The sequence below is a fragment of the Betta splendens genome, chromosome 6, assembly GCF_900634795.4.
Source record: "Betta splendens chromosome 6, fBetSpl5.4, whole genome shotgun sequence".
Lineage (NCBI taxonomy): Eukaryota > Metazoa > Chordata > Actinopteri > Anabantiformes > Osphronemidae > Betta > Betta splendens.
Window position 1 is genome coordinate 5,802,845 of NC_040886.2, and position 19,060 is coordinate 5,821,904.

A 19,060-nucleotide genomic window follows, 5' to 3' on the forward strand; every position below is an offset into this window, starting at 1 on the left:
GAGCCCGGTCCTCCTGGACCGCGGCGGTGCTTTATTGCCGCGGGGCCGCGCTCAGTCACTCGCCGGCCGCTGAGCGTCCGCTCCGGCTCGCGATCGATGGCTGCAAACTTGGGGTGAGTCCTATTTCGGGACGTGGTGTCAGAAACAGATCAAATAAAAGCCCAACCTATTTAGGTGGAGGCGTTGCTCTACGCTTGTTTTCCAGCCACAGCAGACAACAATTACCAAAAACTTTGCCCCATTTCTGACACTGAAACAGGAACACACTCTACAACTTCACACATTCCTTCTCCCCTAGAAAAAACCACCATGTAACCAACCAATTATCTGGAATTTGTGTTTTCTCAAAGGCCTGAATCGGGAGCAAATTATTATTTCCATCAGTTAAATAAATATCAATTTTACATGTCAACAAGCATCCGACTCGCTGTTAGTGAAATCTTAATTTGAATGTATTTTGTATGAGCTTTCTGCTGCATCCCGGGCTAAGATGCATGTGAATACTTCATCGCAGCCATGCATAATTCATCAGAGCGCGCTGTAAAACCACCAGCATTCATCTGCTCATAGAACAGAATCACATGAAACTCACAAGAGTCCTGGTGAAGTTGCCCAATGACGTACGGACAGCGCGCCTCCCGGCCGAGGTTCTGACTCACCCGCGGGGGGTGAGGTGGGAGCCGCGTTCGTTAGACCTCCATGTTGGTCGTTATCAGTAAATGAGGCAAATGCTCATAACAGGTAGTGAATGCACTAGTTTACACTGTACAGGCGTCCTGGCATCATGACTATTAACTCACTCCATCATCAGTTCAGGAATTTAATTAGTCCAATACTGATTTATGACCCAATAAATGAATGACATCTCATTCAGGCTAGTGCTAATTAGCATGCTAACCGGCTTCACAGATTACACTCTGCAGTAACTTTGTTCAGGGTGTTGATGTCACTGTAAAGATACAGCTAAATGCATGAAACCCTCTGTGTGTATGGATGAAGCTCGGCGGTCTGACAGGTTGCTAACAGTTTGTTACCCCACAACAAGTTAATGAATATTTCACATCCACCTCAGTGAACACGAGTCTGTCATTCTGCGCCGCGCTGTTTATATTCCCACATGTTACAGCCGTACATGGAATCCTTTGCTTTGTTGTGCTGCTCACGGTTTAGAGCTTGTAGTTTCCAGTCGGGTTTTCCCTCAGGCAGAGGAGAATTGTTGTGTGGCATCGGGACGTCAGGTTCGCTGATCCGGCCGACTTTCTCACAGGAAATCTGAGCGTCCGCCTCGATTCCCTCAGTTGGTCACGTCTGTTGCTCGTGGAGGGAGATGGAGGGGGGGCAGCGTTTATACAGTGTGTGTGTGTGTGTGTGTGTGTGTGTGTGTGTGTGTGTGTGTGTGTGTGTGTGTGTGTGTGTGTGTGTGTGTGTGCGTGCTTGTGTGTGCGTGCGTGCGTGCGTGCGTGCGTGCGTGCGTGCGTGCGTGTGTGTGTGTGTGTGTGTGTGTGTGTGCGTGCAGTGGAGTATCTGCTGTTTGATCTGCAGGGAGGATAGTGGGTTCCTGTAGGTCTCTGGAGAGAGAACAGAGCTCAGGTCTTCACTCCAGGCACCGCAGGCCTTGGTCTGTACACACATGAAATATTCAGGGGGTGACATTAGTCTACAAACTAAGTAGCAGTTCTGTCCTTCTCCTGGCCTCCCAGTCAAAACTTTGTCGGTGACAAGTTCCAGTTGGAAGACCAGTCACTCAGGTGGAAACACTTTTACCCCACCTAGTGGCAACACGTCTCAGGGTGGGTGAGTTTATTCTCACGTGTGCAGGACAGCGTGCTGCTGATCAGGCACACAGACAGAACAATATGTCAAGTTCTGCCTTCTTCTTGGAAATAATCACATAGCAATAGTGCCTACTTTATGAGCCCATCGCGCTAAAAGCCAGAGAAAATGGTTTTGTTTACGTGGAGAGAGAGAGAGAGAGAGAGAGAGAGAGAGAGAGAGAGAGAGAGAGAGCAGGTCTGTGGGCTTGAATCAGATGAAGAGAGCTAATTGCTTCGCCGTGTCCCCTGTGTGTTCATGTTGTCGTTACGGATGATTAGCTTAATGAATCAGAATAAATGGAAACATGTATACATGGTTATATTGAGGTACAGTTCAAGGTTTTGGGACACAGAGGACCTGTATTGTGTGAAGGCCATTGCTGCAGCATGTTAATTGCCCATGAAGTTATTGGATTAAATATATATTATATAGATATATTATATAGAAGATATATTATATTTGTGCTTTGTTGTGAGTATTTACAGTCATTTGCTGACGTCAGCAAAACCTCGCACTGCAGTGGCCAAGGGACCAGGCAGGGTTGTCGGTTCGACACCTGTTGGCTGTGAAGTCTGGGACCTGGTAGCTCCAGCGCCAGTGCGAAGCGTGGCAGTTTACTCCTCCCAAGGAGCCCGCGGCGATCACGCAGCCATGTCCTATTTTGTGCCGAGAGACTTTTTTTTTTTTTTTTTTTACCAGCAGCTTTTTTTACAAACTGGGACACAGCGTTTAAAAACAGCCGGGCGGCTTCCTAGAGAGGCCGGACTAATGGGATAACGCTGACTGGCATTGTGGAAAAGGTGGGAGCCGGTGTTTTAGAGGGTTGACCTTTATTAGGGACCAAAAGTCACTATATGTCAGGTTCTGCTGCCACAGATTTGATCCAGGCCTTTTTGTATGTCGCTCGCGAGCTCCGGGCCAGTGCTGAATAGTTAATGTCCCAGTTCATCATAGATTTTCCTGACTTGTGTAAAATGTGCAAATGTACTGGATTAATGTGAGAGACAGAGGAAACATCATAGAAATGACACAGAAGGCCGGCGTGTCCTCCGTGTGCGTCCAGTTCAGCCCCTGTAAACACTCATTATAACGCACACGCTCATATCTTTACCATAACACAACTCAGTGGCTCATCCTTGACAAAACATTCGAAGCTCAAACCAAAGAGAGAAATAGAATGTTTTTACCTATTAGATGAAAGCAACAGCGGACGATGTTATTCCTTGAACAAGATCCTTGAACAAATGAAACACTTAATTTTGCATTCTATGCGATTTATTTGCTCAGTCGCACTCAAGCTCTCAAGGAGAGATTGATGGCTTTTTAATGCTTTGAAGTACTGCACTCGCGTTTCCCTTTATCAACTCCACCATCTTGTTTTTCTGCACATGCAGTCGCTCCACTTCTGAGAACCCCGTCCGCTCCTCGGGATCCCACAGACAGACGGGACTCGCAATCAGCCGCATTCGAGCCATAACGCTGCAATTACCATTCCCTATGTTTTGGCGTTGGTCGGTCTTGTCGGACTGATGAAGTTGAGCCTAAAAAGCTGTCAGAGGGTCCGAGCCAGCGCCTCTCTTCCCAACAGACGCTTCTGTCGTGATTTGTTGATTCCACTCAGCCACGGCTTACAAACCGAACACGACTTCCTCTCTGAGCGTTTCTCAAATCTAAAATATGTGGGGGTGATTAAGCAGTATTGGCAGCAAATGTTAGACACTGTCTGACATTTTATTTCATTTTATTATTTCACTCATCCGTCTTTCTGGGCTCTGTGTTGCGCTTCCTTCGCCGCTGAACTTGTGCGCTTCGCACCAGATAGTCCGCCGCTGATATTTTCCCGGTGCCTTTGCGTCACTGATAAATGAATATGGCAGAAAAATTGTCTAGGAAAAGCAATTCCTCAGGCGTCACAACAATTCTCGTCCTCATTTTTCACATCCATTGAGGAAGAAAAGGGGAGGATTTGACTGGTTTGCTGATAGACACCGGGACCACCCGACTTCTGCTGGCTCCTTTCCTTTAACACGAGCAGAATATATGCTGCAATCTGTCAGAACCGTATGAGTGTGTTTGTGTGGGAGACAGACAGACAGACAGACAGACATACAGGCAGACAGACAGACAGACAGGCAGACAGACAGACAGACAGACAGACAGACAGACAGGCAGGCAGGCAGGCAGGCAGGCAGGCAGGCAGGCAGACAGACAGGCGGGCAGACAGGCAGGCAGACAGACAGACAGACAGGCAGGCAGACAGACAGACAGACAGACAGACAGACAGGCAGGCAGACAGGCAGACAGACGGGAGCGCTGAGTGTTTCCAGTGTGTCAGAGTTTCTTTGCTCCTGCTCCAAACTCATCCATCTGCTTCACTCTCCTCAATCTGTCAGTGTGTTGGAGGTTAAGGGTGCTTTGCATGGAGATTAACTGTGCTCTCTGTCAGCTCCGCTCCCTAAGAAAGACAGATGTGCTGCTTTTATAGACATCTGACCTTTGGGCCCCGGAATGAGGAAAACTTGGGCGCTCGTGGAGCCCGGGCCGCACCGGCGTCTAAAACCCGGAGCCTGTTTCACGACCATCGGCAGAGATGACGTGAGGCCGCGGGAGCGCTGGCGCGTCGGCGGCAGAGCTGTCGTCCGCCGGCGGCAGCATCAGCAGCTGGGTTCCCGGCTCGACCTGTCATGTGTTGAAGGGAGCGACCCCGAGCTGCTGCGGTGACTCACGCCAGCCCTGTCGCAGCACGTGAAGCAGCGTGAAGAATCTCATGGGAGGCCGTGAAATTACAAAGCAGCTCCGTGAGCACACACTGTTTACCTTCTAAACGTATGGGGGAAAGTACGCAATCAGATAGAAACACAATCAGTTTGCAGTTGTCCCAAATGTTATGCTGTAGCAGCTTCCATCCTTTGTTCCACACGACCGCTGAAATGATCACTATACGCCCCAAACGGAGCAAATATTCCACACCTTGATGAAATTATTAAAGACTCGTGGCAATCTACACAGAGTTATGTTATATGTCATCAGGACTTTAATCAGCCACAGGGTTGAATTAAACGGAGCCATCCTCCTTTAATAATTATGTGCTAGTTAATTGCTTGTTTCCAACAGGAAGCTCAGAGGTCACAGTCAGTTGCAGAACAGCGTGACTGTTTTGCCAAAGGGTACAAGGACAAGAAACTGACTTTCTTTAAACTTTCAGTGCACTTCTGCGTTTGTCTCATCGACTCCAAATGGAACATCGAGCCCCTTTGTTGTGTTCAAGGCAACGGAACTTCAACTCATCTTCAAACCTTCTTATTAATATTCACAATTTTGCAAAAAAAGTCAGAAGCTTTTAATAAACAGACAGAAACAAAGAGGATATTTGTCGGTGACTATTTCCAGCGGCCGATTTTGGTGTTTTAATGAGAATTATTGCAGCAGAGCAGCATGTGTGGGATTAATTCAAAGGGAACTACAGTGGCTGTTTTCATGCTAATGAAGGGACATGTCACACAGTGCAACAGTGTGGCTCATTCATGTCTCTGTAATAGTTGTTGGACGACAGTGGAGCTCGAATGAGCTACTCAGTCCCCGGCAACACAAACACTTGTTTGTATCGTGGATTTTGCCTTGATTTGTTCACACTGACAACAATGTAGTGAGTGGAACACTTTGCATATCTTAAAGCATTGGATGTGACAGAATTTAGCTTTAGCTTGCAGTGAATGCACTGTGCTGGATTAAGTATGAAATGTTTAGTAAAGGCAAATTCCTTTGCATTATGGGAACTGTAGTTAAACATCATTATGTCTGAGCATATTCTCTCTTTCTTGGTACAAGTCTATTGTTATTCCATTAATAATCTGAAGTGTATTAATAAATCATCAGATTTCTTTCAATCATTCAGTGGTTGAAGAAGAAGAAGAAGAAGAAAAAGAAGAAGAAGAAGAAGAAGAAGAAGAAGAAGAAGAAGAAGAAGAAGAAGAAGAAGAAGAAGACAGTTTCTAAACAGCTCCATGTATATGCAGTATTTTCACATCTAACAATACTTAAATGTATCATTACTGAGCTTTCTTTCTCTCAGGCTGCCCCGCAGGCGTCTCCGCTGTGCGCCTTCATACACAGGATGTATTTAGCAGAGAAGAACTCAGAACTCAGGATGTGTTTAAGAAAGGAGAACTCAGGATGTACTTAACGGAGGCGTTCGGGGTTCAGCGCTGAATCCGGCATGAAAGGAAGCAGAGCTCACCTTCGGAACAGGGACGGATCACACGGGCTGCTGTCGGGAGCACAAAGCTGCGGCGACGACGCGGAACCTGCCGCTGCACCTGTCTGTCATTAGAAACGGACGGCGTGTTTAAGCGCGTGACCTGAGTCGGAATCGAGGATGCTGACCCTCCGCTGAGAGAGCGACAGAGAGAGAGCGAGAGAGAGAGAGAGAGAGAGCGAGAGAGAGAGAGAGAGCGAGAGAGAGAGAGAGCGAGAGAGAGAGAGAGCGAGAGAGAGAGAGACGAACCCCCCTCAGAGCTCCACCGTTCCCCCTCTCCTTCCCTTCTCGCCTCACCTCCTCCGCCCCCTCCCCTCACTGTCCTCATAAATCTATTGGTCGTGGTCTCGGCTTCATTATCCAATGCTTTGCTGATCAGACTGCAGTTGTATTTTGAGGAAGTTGGCAGCTGGCGGCTCACGGCGAAAGGCTTTCCTTTCTCTCCGGCGCTTGGACATTGGAATTATGAGCAGAGCTGACCCAGCCTCTATCACCCTGTCTTGAATCGCTTTCCCTCTCACACCGAGACAATTTGAACCGACCATGGAGATTAGAGTCCGCATCCTCTTGGCTTTTCTGTTCCACCAGGTAAGACAGGAGTGGTGCGTTCGTGCGCGCGCGTGTGTGTGTGTGTGAGAGAGAGGCTGTAAATGTGGGATTTGAGACGGAGAACCGATGCGACTCTTCGGGTTTCCGTCGGGGTTCGCTCTGGCTCCTCTCGTGTTTGTGGCGCTAATACTTCCCCTGGTAAGTTTTTTTTTATTCCCCGATCCCGCACATAACGCACGGAGCGCGTTCACCTGCAGCCGCCCGATCCCGCTCGTATCTCTGCACCGCAAGTTCATCCACGTTCGGTCCCTTTGCGCGCTCGGCTGCCGTTCACGGCGCCGAGTTCGGGGCAGCGGGTGTCGGGTCCGGCGATTGCTCACTTTGGGATCGCGTTTCCCGTCCCATTTCGCGGAGCACGGAGCAACTCAAGGACGGGAAGGCGGTGGGAACAGAGGATGGAAGAGAAGCGGAGTGAGGGCGAGGGAGCGCGAGCAGGGTGGATCCTACGTCTCTGTGCAAATCACGGCTCTTGTCTCCAGTCGCATCTATATTCCGCTCAGCCGCCAAGTTGAGCGTTTCTTTGGGCTTAAGAGAGCGAGTGTGTGTGTGTGTGTGTGTGTGTGTGTGTGTGTGTGTGTGTGTGTGTGTGTGTGTGTGTGTGTGTGTGTGTGTGCGCGTGTGTGTGGGAAGCACAGGCGAAATGAGCAGAGAGGAGGGAGAGAGGACAAACTTGGCCGCTCTGCCGTGTTGTTTGTCTCGTCTCCTCGGGTGTTTTACTCAGGCTGCTGCTCTCAGACGTGGTGGACTCTCCCGGGATATTTAATACAGCCTTAATTCCCACTGCGATCGAGCCACTCGGCCGTTTTATCTGACTTTAATGTGGGCAGAGACAGGTACCTCTGAACAGCTGTTTCTGCCAGTCACGTCTTGGCAGCAGTGTTAAATGGAGGCTTTGTCTCATCTTGTGTTAGTCCCACTGTATCCGGTCCTCACCCAAACCATGACGACCGGCTGCCTTTGACCTCTGACCTCTACACTGATCCAGTCCTACATCGAGTCCCTGCAGGATGGTGTGAGTGGAGCGACAGACGCCGCACAACTTTAAGCGGCAGCTAATTTTAAAGCACGCTAGTGGAGCCCGGTTCTGAGCGATGCCGCTCCAGCGGAGCCCGGTTCTGAACCCTGAGGCAGGGCCGGCACACGGCTCATCTGGGAGGCTCGGTTCCTGTGCTGCTCCTCTCCCGTCCCCTGGATGTTTTTCTTGAGAGGCAGCAGACAGCACCGCTGACCCGGTGTTCCTCGGCCGACCCGCGTAGGCTCAGCGCACGCGTTCCGCGGCGCATTCTTCCTTTTTAATTGGGCGAGTCGCGGGTTCATATTCCACAATGCGCGTTCGACGTTCTGATCCGATGTGAAGCGCGCGGCTCACGGTGCCTACAAAGAAAGGCTTTAACTGCTGGTTTCACTGTTTACGCTGCACCCCCTCCTCCACTGACTGGATTTATTCACCAGCGCTGAAACATCCTCACAACTTTCCTGCAGATGACGGCTCTGGCTGCTTTGCTGGTTTGCTTTGCTGGTTTGCTGGTTTACTGGTTTGGTTTGCTGGTTTTCTGTCTCTTCCAGCTCTCATTAGGTGAATCTCCACCCTCTGGCTTTTCAGCCAGCAGCAATTGTTTTCATGTAAATGAGTCCATGAAGTCACTAAAGTGCAGCCGCCGTTCTCCAGGTTGCGTCAGCGCGCCTCGAGCTTCGCAGCCCGTTCGACAGCGCGCTCGCGTTTGCGTTCATCGTGCCGACGCACAATTAAAACAGCGACGGCGTGATGCACCGCGTAGCCTCTCCCTCGTCAACCTCTCCAGCACGTGTTACAGTGCAGCGGGAGCCAACAAGGTGCTCGTATTTATAGACGCTCAGGTAGGGAGCCAAGTTCCTCTTCACAATATGCTGCCACACACACACACACACACACACACACACACACACACACACACACACACACACACACACACGCCTACCTTCCTACCGCCTCCCACCACCTGCCAGCCTCCTCACACACACACACACACACACACACACACACACACACACACACACACACACACACACAACACACACACACACACACACACACAACACACACACACACACACACACACACACACACGCCTACCTTCCTACCGCCTCCCACCACCTGCCAGCCTCCTCACAAACACACACACACACACACACACACACACACACACACACACACACACACACACACACACACACACACACACACACACACACACACCGGTAGCAGCCCCCTCCTTGCCAATAAATCCCAGTTTTCTAAATGAAACGCTAAGCAGTCTCTCTGGGTGGAGCAATGATTCAGAATAAGCACAGCACAGCTGGGAGCTGCAGGTGCACGGATTTCTCCCTTTCTTTTTTCCTCCCTTTCCCCACTTTGATTCTCGGTCTTCTGTCCCTGTCTCTCTTGTAAATGAGCTTTTCATCCTCCGCTCAGCTTTCGTTGTGTTCAGTGTCCTCCCCACCTGCTGAAGCCAGTCTTTCACCTTAATTAACGCGATTTGTGACGTCTAATCCGCCGTTTACTTGCTCAAACTTCTCGGCTGTCGTGCAGCGGTTTTGGCTTCACGCGTGTTTGCGGATTTCTGATGTCGTGTGATGGAGCAGGAGTCCAGCATTCACAGCTGACCTGCGTTCATCCCGCTAAGTTTGTGCCCGGACCTGATGTCAGCCGAGCGCCAGCAAAGCTCTCTCCCGCCAGGATTCCAGCCTCTTTTTCTCTCCGCTCTCGCTTCTGTCTTACTCTTTCTCACGCCCGGAGGCAGTTTATTGATCTGGCAATATCAAAAAGGGAGGATAGGCCATTCCCGGCATATCAGCACCATTTATTATTCAGGGCTGCTGCAACAGGTGTGAGCAACACAGCCCCTGCCGCTTTTAATCTTGGCCATTTTTCATTTCGACAGCAGCTTGAGCCGTTTGGACGAACACACGCCAACAGGTTTGGAGGCCGCCGCTCAACGGACGCTGAGCTTCTCCTGCAGTCGGACCCACGTCACGTCCATCGCTGCTCGTAATGAAGAGTCCCTCCAAAGCAGACCCCCAGACAACCTTTTGTTTTGCCCTATTCAGGCCCTCGGTTACCGGGTGCTGCTTGGGTGATGAGCTTTTTATAATGGAGCAGCAGTATGACAAGCTACAAAGGCTAATGATGACGCTAATAAGGAATGCCAGTCATTAAGGCAGGGTGATTTCTTCCTTGTCTGTCTCGCCGCGTCTCCTCCGCGACCCCGCTTCACACTTCCTCCGCTCCTTCTCATTCCGCCCTCATCTCCTCCCCTGCTCCCCACAATGCCGCCTGGTGTTCCAGCTGCCGCAAAGCGAGCCCGGGGCTTCCTGTACGAGGGGATCTGAGGTCTGAGCCTCCGACTCGTCACTTTCTTTCCTGTGTGAAAGTGCCAGAGCCTCACGGTCAACCACCGCCTGCGCTGCGGGAGTGCTCTTCGGAGGGTTGTTTCTTCTTCTTCTGTTTTTTTTTTTTTTTAAGTCACTTGTTATTGATAGAAAGCGCCCCGCTCTAAAAGCTTCCCGCAGCACACGCGCAAGCGGACGCACACACCTGTGCACTCGCACTCGCTCCTGTTAATGGGACAGCGTGAAGCACTGAGACGCAGCTTTTTTTGGGTTTGTTTCTGTTTTCCCCTGTGGCTGCGCCCATGCAGCATTGCACCGCGATGGACTTTAAGGTCAAACGTTATCTAAACGCCACTGTGGGAGGGTGTGACCTTTGAGGAAAAACACTTCTCTTCCATCTTTTTCTCCCCCTTGACGTTAGCACGGCTCTCTCTCTGAGGGGAGGATGTAGCGCCAGAAAGGACGAGGGATACAGAGATTAGCAATTAAAGTAAACAAGTCCTCTAAGCAGTCCTTTAGAATTTGCCTCCATTTGATATAAGCGGCCTAATTATGCAAAAGGCCAACGGACAGTACATGGAAACGTCAGATGTGCCGAGTGGGAGGAAACAATACGATAGAAGTCCTTGGGTCCTGGGAGAGTAGATTAATGGCTTTATTTGTGTGAAGCGATGAGTTTTAGCAGGGCTAAGAAAGTGCAGGAGACACACACACACACACACACACACAGAAGGGACCCCAGCGACCGTGTGTGAAGGACACGGCGGCACAATGCAGTTGATCGCACCTCCATCTCGCCTCGTCCTCCTCTTGTCAGTTTTGCTCTGGGACAAGCTGATGAACAAGCCCACAGATAAAATAGGTGACAGACAGACAATAACCATGTAGATACCCAGCTGGAGATAACATCTGGGGGAGGAGGGGGGTCTGTGTGTCCCTCCCCTCAAAACACAGGAAGAAGCAATCTCAAGTGTGTGCGTGAGAAGAAGACACAAAGTTCACATCCTCCCTCTCTCTCCTCGTCCTCCTCTGCCCCCCCCCCCCCCCAACACACATTACAGATATTCATGAGCTCTTCACCCACTCTGTTTGTCTGTATCTCTTCCACACGCGCAAATATCCAAAAATGTCCTCCCCTCTCCTTTTATGTCTCGCGCACGCACACTCACGAGCTGGAGTCTATGTTTGGCAGGAGGCACGAGTTCCCCTTTTTTTCCCAGCGCGAGTGCGATGACTCCGCTCTCCTGCCAAGACGCGTGCGACTGCGCCAGCGGCGCAGTGGGAGTGTTGGTGTAAAAGCACTGGATCTGCTGGGCGCCGCTCGTGCACATGACGCGCAGTAGCAGCGACGGGGGCTTCATTAGTCAATTGCAGCCGCAGTTAACGATGGTCAAGAAGTTAGCGATGGAACTTATGACCATGTTTCATGAGCGAACCCTCGGATCGATGCGTCCTGGCTGCGTAGACAGGTGAGACTTTACTGCACGCTAACGCAGATATCGCAAAATCCGAGCGGCGCACGCGCGCGCACCCCTGGCCTCATATTTACCGGCTCTTATCGGGCTAAACGCAGCATCGGGGAGGAAAACTCAAAGCGGTTATCGTAATAAGCACCTCGGGGTGCGACTGGTGCTACGTTTCAACCTGGCCCGGCCCCAATTATCCCGGACATTCACAAAAACACATAGGAGAAGCCTTTTTTGGGAGGTGTGTTTGTGCGGTGCCAGCGCTGGTTTAATGAGGTCCAGGGTGCCGCGGTGCACCGTGTGCGTGGGAGCGTGATGCGTGGCCCGCTGCCTGCTTACCTCGCACTATCCCCCGTGCATTCATCCACCTCGCGCATGCTAATTCGTGCCTCTCCTTCCACCCAGACTCACTGACAACCGGAGACCTGTGCAACATCTGCCGAGGCAGTCGCGGAGTAAACTATACAATTAAGAAGTTCTAGCGGCCGCTCGGAGCAGATTGTTGCTGTTGACAGAATACGCGCGGCGAAGACGCCGAATAAACACCGACACCTGTACGGAAAAGCGGCACATGAGCTCGGAAATGAAGGCTCCTCGGATGCCGTGGATGAGAAGCGGATGGCAGCGTGTTCATCCAGATGTTGCGTCTGCGCAGCCGTCGAGCCCGGTGTCGACGGGACAGAATCACTCAGCAACGCCGATTAAAGCCACAGGAGGACGTTTTATTGTGATGATGCGTCATGAGTGCTGGTTCCATTTCCCTCCATGCTCCTTCAGTCGATTCCTGCCTCCGACCCCTCACATCAGCCTCTTATCTCAAGGCGCCACTTCCTTGTTACGGCACAAGACAAACGTGGCGCCGCCGCACGGTGGCTCGTTTTAGGGAAGTCGAGTATGAGCTCAGGGCTTGAAAATGATACGAGACATATTATCACCTTGACTTTAACTTTGCTTTCAAGGCTCCGGTGGGACAGGGTCTCTGATGTGCCACTTCGCTCTCCCAGCCGTGTGATGTGATTGTTTGAAGCCACCACCAACACGACTCCGGGGCTCCTCGCTGCGCCTCGCGTCCCGGCATCTTTGAAGAGGCGCTCTTTGCTGTTAAATGGAACTGATGGCTGAGGAGGTCCTCTTGACTCCTTAACAGGAATTCACTCCAGCTTCGTCTTTTGTCTCTTCCACCCGCTCAGCTTCTCACTGGTGCCTTGTTCAGCGTGTCTTTCCTTTTATTCCTTCCTCAAATCTAGATTTCACCCTCCTCTCCCTGTTTGTTCCTCGCTCATCCAACATTATCCCCCCGAAACGTCTAGTCGGGAAAAAGAGAGGCCCGGGAGCGAGTCAACCTGCCGCGTGCAGTTTCACCCCTGCTGCCTAGATGGCGACAAAATGCCAGGTATCCCTTCAAGAGGCTGTCAAGGATAATTGCCAATCACATTCACTTAGAGTTATACCACGAGCATCTGTCCGTGTGTGTGTGTGTGTGTGTGTGTGTGTGTGTGTGTGTGTGTGTGTGTGTGTGTGTGTGTGTGTGTGTGTGTGTGTGTGAGAGTATGTTTGCTTGTGCGTTTATGGCAGCAAGCTCCACAGTATATGCGGGCGGGTTTTTTCTACTGTGTAGCAGTAGAGTGGCCGTTTAACCCGCACCCCCCTCCCCCACTTCCCCAACGTGGCTGTCAAGAATCAGACAGGAACTGCGGGACTCATTTGAAGTGAGCCAGCGCACAAAGAACTATATTGGTGCCTACGCAGGCAGGTCGCTTCAAGGCAATTAGAATAGCTCTTCCCACTTATTGCTTTTGATGTCAGCGTGTGGGGGGGGGGGCAACTTTTCGCCCGCCTCTGACAGAGAGGGTTTCCACTTCAGTTGAATTCCTTTAGACACAATTAATGATGCCCTCCATTCGCCGGATTATCTCTTTTTAATTCGGGCAGGTCCGCGGCTTTGAGCTCACAAATGTAATAAATGATGGGGCAAAGAGAATTAAGACGGGGGGGGGAAAGCAGCGAGTATCCCGCTGAATTGATAGTGACTCTATGTACTGGTTGTAATGCGTTCTGAGGCGCCTCGCTTTGATGTTACCTAAATGTAATATTTATGCAGGGGAACGTTATGGAACCGCAGTGTTTGACACTTTCATGTACACAGCGCGCGCGACGTTCCTCATGAAAGGACCCTCATCCGTGAAGCCGCTGCTTCCTGTTGCTTGGGCGCCCGTCTGATTAGAGTGTCGCTCGTTAAGAAGCCGCGTGGGCCTTTTTTCTGGAGGGGGGGGGTGGAAAATTGTCTCGCGGCCCCAAAGACGGATGAAATGTCGACGAGCCCAGGCAGGAATCTGTCTGATGACCCGGAGCTGTGGGTTTTTTTTCAGAACCGCGTCCACGCTGCCGATTACCTTCATGTTGTATACGAGGTCCACGCGCCCCCGTGCGCGGCTGCCGTTTTACATCCTAGCAGAGTTTTCAGTGACAGCGTGGCTTCAGAGCCGGTCCCCACCCTTCTCATTATCTCTGCTGCACCTCTCCTATCAGCTATAGGGGGATGCAGCCCGGCTATAGGCTACCTGCCATGGATTCTCCCAGGAGCGAGCTGACTGGATTTGATTTTCATTAGGATTGCATGTCTCCCCTGTCACATCCTCTCCGCTCCTCGCACGCTTTACTGGACACAATTTTCTGCTGCGGTGGCCTCCGCGCTGACGGCTCGGCTCCCGCACCGGGCGGCTGGTTATCGGCGCGTGCGCCATCACAGCCGCCCCGGCGACCGTCCCGCTCAAAGGGGGCCTTTCTGCCGTTTCGGCGGCGCCGGAGCGGAGCGCGTCCACGCGCTCGGCGCCGCCGCTAACGGACAGTGCGAGCTCACGGTGCCGATCGATGGAGGATAATTATTTCTAATGGAGCCAGAGGAGGAAGGAGAGTGTCCTTTTCAGGCCTACAGCCGGAACGCGAGCACGCGGAGGCTGTCTTCCCCATTGTCGTTGATCACAGCCGCTTTATGACAGCCGCGGCTGCGAACAATCTCGTTTTAAGCCTGTGCAACAGCCACGACAGCGTGCCAATAAGTAACAAGGTTCAAAGGAGGATTCGTCTTCGTTTAAACGTCGCTTCAGGCGCCCGGTTCAGTGCAGCCTGGTGGCGGCTGCATCGTGCGCTTCCATAATCAGGTTTTGAGCCACTATTGATGAATTCATTGTGTTTTATTTATTAAGAGAATATATAAGTTCGTGCTTTATCTGTAAAAGCCGTGTCTTGGTCCTTGCTCTTTATCGCTCCCTCCCTCTGGCTTTCATCTTTCCCTGCAGAAGCTGAGCCTGGGAATCCGGGCCAGGAGCGTGCACATTCATTACGTGGTGCCGTAGTGTAGGTGCAATCTGTTCCTACCAGCAGAGGACATGGGCTTAAATTAACATGCTTCTGTCCCGTGATTTATGAGCGGCTGCCGTGGCCTAGTCTGGCTCTCGGGCAGCGTCTGCCCACTTGCTGTACAGTTTCATAGATCAAACATTTTGTGAAATGCAGAGAAATCTCTCTTTTTAATGCGCTTTCCATTTGCTTTTCATTTCTACTGGGCCACTAGATCCACTCCCTCTGCTTTCACACCATGACTGCAGCGCCTCTGTTATCACACGGCCGTGGGAGCGATAGGAGTCGGCGCAGGCCGACGGCTGCAAGTGTCCGGACCCCGGCGTCAAGTACTGTATCTCCTAGTGGCTAAAAGCAGAATTTTACAAAATGTGTGTATTCCTGGTGGAAAGTACAACTGGAGACACACAGCGTTCCTTAAAGTCACGGCTCCTCCAGAGCCAGAGTCAGTCGCTGTGCGCTTTAGGCTTCATATAAGGTGGTGTTCATCACTTATACAGTCTTTTATTCTAAGCCTTCATGAACCAAAACACTTCAGAAACTAATGCACATGTCAAGTGTTTGACTCCACCACAGGTGCTTCTTGATAACTCTCAACATCAAAAGCGCACACAATTTATTTTCTCTCCTCTGAAATTGAAGAGGCTCCAGCACTTCACTTTGTTTTAGCGCTGGGTGGGTGGAAGCTGCTTCTGCTCCTCTATATATGTAGGCTCAAGTTGGAAAGAACCTTCACTTAGACAAGAAGTCAGAATGACTGCGTGGGAGAGCAGACATGAAATGATGCTGCCAAGATTAGGAGTGGATGATGATGGGGCTTAGTGCAGTGTTTGAATTAGCAGCATCGTCTGTGTATTACTGAGCCCCTAAAGGGACATGCTGCTGTTGTTGTTGTTGCAGTTGTTGTTGTTGTTTTTGTTGTTGTTGTTGTTGTTGTTGTTGCTGTTCTTGTTCTTGTTCTTGTTCTTGTTCTTGTTCTTGTTCTTGTTCTTGTTCTTGTCTTGTTCTTGTTCTTGTTCTTGTTCTTGTTCTTGTTCTTGTTCTCGTTCTCGTTCTCGATCTTGTTCTCGTTCTCGTTCTCGTTCTTGTTGTTCTCGTTCTCGTTTGACCACCAAAGGGAGAACCGCGGCTCACTTGACCACAGTATTACACAGATGATGACCAGTGATGTCAACATCAAACTCAGCTAATTCCTACATTTGCAGATAAGAGGCAACACCCCTCTAACACTCAGATAAAACCAAACCAAACATAAAAACAGCAAAGAGCTCCAGTAAATTCCAGGAAATGTTGATTAATAGAGGATTTTATTTCACCATTTGCTGTAGATGTGATTCTCAGCGCTCATCCTTGCATCAAACATCTGCTATTTGTGTTTTTTCCGTCTCACCTATGGAAACGCAGCGCTTTGGGCTGTCGCCGTCTCTCCACAACCTTTTCAACCTGCGGGATGTGCTGCACTCAGCACTCAACACTCCAAACGCCAGACATTGCAGTCATTCACCCGTACAATCCGTCAAACACACTCCATGCTCTTACTCTCCTTTTCATTAGAATAACCTTGAGTAACACCAGACAGGTAGATTACTGTACGCGGGAGCTCTTTGTCAAGAAAGATGCTGCATTCCTTCGCATGACAGGCGTTTTACATAAGAATTCATAACAATTACCTTAAACACAAGCTTGAATATTTCACACTTGTTCATCAACCGCACTTACAAAACTGATGTTGTCTCTTTATTCCTCCTGTAAATGCTAATGCGCCAAATTCCTACCTACATTGAAATGTCTAGAAATAGCTTTATAAACATGACTCAGCATCAAAGATGCTCCACTTGACTTATCCTCCCGAGACTCGACGCCTGACATTGGAACCTTGACTCCAAATCAGAGATTTGAGGCTCGACTCGCTCGGTGACGCATCCGCATCTCCAGCCGAACACATCAAGTTGTGCCAAAGCGTGCGCGTGTTTGTCGGAGTGTGTTCGTGTGGAGCCTCCGCCGTTTTAATTGCCCCCACAGAGCCCCAGAAGGAACCGCAGGTTTTTTTTTTTCCCTTTATCAGTCGCCCATCAGAGGGAGTACAAAGACAGGCAGACAGCTCTGCACCTCCAGCACGGCGTGTTCGCACACACGTGCATTAGCATTCAGCATCCGGAGCGTTTGAAAAGCAGGGAGGCGTCTGCGGCGTTCACCACGGGAGAAGCGCGGGTGACCTGCACAGCTTGAGATAAACATACTTCAGCTTTTACACAACCTGGAAACCACGTTCACACTGTTCACCCACTTCATTACACGTTTAAACATTTACCATTGTTGTCAGGGCTTTGTTTAAGGGCTGCAAGGAAATAAATGATAGAACAATACCTTTTTATGAATATCATTCTTTTTCAAGGAGTAATATTCATAAAAACATTTATTATTCTTTTATTACCCAATCATTCAATTTAATCACTGCTTACTTTTGTCCTTATATTTACGAGCACCATAGTTAGACTCCTGTCTACCTATAAAATAGTTTTACGTTTCTTATTTACAACTACAGAAATAAACATTTTCAACTCAGTGCAAAAGCTACTGCTCCTCGCATTCAATTTAGATTATTGGGTCTTGGCTCTCAGTTCTCTTCTTGGATATAATCCCCGTTATCTCAGCTCTCCCTTGGAAAGGTCAGATGTCCCCAAGGCTGGCCGCTCTCCATTATTCCTCCAACCTCATTCAGATATTTATTGAGTTTTGGTTATGTTATCTTTGTTTTGCCCAATTTGTATTTAAGCCCTTTTAAATGTTATCCCCAAATCAAGTATTGTAATCTTTAGGTGTGTAGATGGTTTTATCCAGACCATCTTTTTCTGCTCAAACCTGGTGCTATTATTACTGTAACCATGACGATATGTACCTACTCTGGCTACTGGGAGATGAAGTGCAGGCCTACTAACTTACATTTGTACTGTACTGAGCCAGTGTGGAGGGGATCAGTAATACTACAGTACTAGTGCCTAGTACTGCTCAATGTTTATCTCACAGCTTCACCCTTTCTCCGTCCAGCACTTCCGTTCAACCCCCACTGTGCTTAAAGATGCAAAGCAGAAAACTAATGGTAGAACGTTGGAAAAGTTGAAGCAGCTGGAGACTGGACGAGGAAGCGAACAGCAGGTAATGAGAAGGGAAAGAGACGGAGGGGCTGCGGCAGCGCTGACGTGTGGACGGTGGGTGGACGGGGTCGCTGAGTTGTGGCTTTGAAATGCGCCCCGACAGCATCATTTCTCACGCGGAGATTTACCCAGGCCTTTTTTCCGGTGGTGGGAGACCGAGAGCGAGCAACCCTTTTCACTTGTCATGAATATTTATTTGGTTGTAGTGTGTACAGGTCGCCGCGGAGAATGACAAATCGCGGGCTCTAAAGCAACTACCTATACTCTGTTCAAGTCCATTTTTCATCCCCTTCTCTGCCCGTGACTGTCTCTCACCTAACATATGGTCCTGTTTACACCTGCTTGTTTTATGCCTCTGGAGCATCCGGAGCATCTAGATGAGGTCGCACCTGAGACAGATGTAAATTGATTCCAATTTTAAATCGTTGTTTTCAAGCATTATTCAGAGCATTTATGACCAAGAGCCGCTAGAATTGAAATTGCTCATCATCTCCACACACTTGCTACCGTCGCTGGTAAAATAAGCCTTCCCTTCCTCCGACGGTGACCTTCCAACTATGTGACCTTGCAACACATCTGGAAAGCAGATGTGGGCTCTAGGTGTGAGACTGAGGTGGCGCAGGCAAAAAAACGACCTGGAAAGAGAAGGGGACGTTTCTTAGCCCGGCATCTGCAAAAAAATACAGAACTTCTTTATCTCATTTGCATTGAAGGAAGGTCCCGTCTCCGTGGCCCTGTCGAATCGTGTGTCAGATTCTATCCCACAGTACTTTGGAATTTGAATCACAAGTAGCCCATAGAAAATGAATGGGGCTTAATGTTGCGTTGTGCCGGATTACGCGGAAGGCTGAGTTATGGTTTGCTACTTTATGTCCGACGATGGCCGTTAAACCTGGCACTTTTACAGTAACGCGACTTTTTTATGATGAGATCCGTCATCCGGCTCTATTGCACTGTAATTTAATCACTGGGACAAATAAAGCATGTGAATCCGTTTGCAGGACACGTGGCTTCCACCAACAAATGTTGAA

At 49.9% G+C, this 19,060-nt stretch overlaps 1 protein-coding gene across 1 annotated transcript in view; it reads left to right on the forward strand.

The window, feature by feature from the left end:
* The first annotated feature begins 6,703 nt into the window (after positions 1-6,703).
* Positions 6,704-19,060, forward strand: part of cdh13 (cadherin 13, H-cadherin (heart)) — a 219,033-nt gene continuing 206,676 nt past the window's right edge. The window contains exon 1 of the mRNA XM_029154538.3: positions 6,704-6,817. Coding sequence (XP_029010371.1) covers positions 6,746-6,817 — 72 coding nt within the window. The 5' untranslated portion in view covers positions 6,704-6,745. The remainder of the gene's footprint in view (positions 6,818-19,060) is intronic.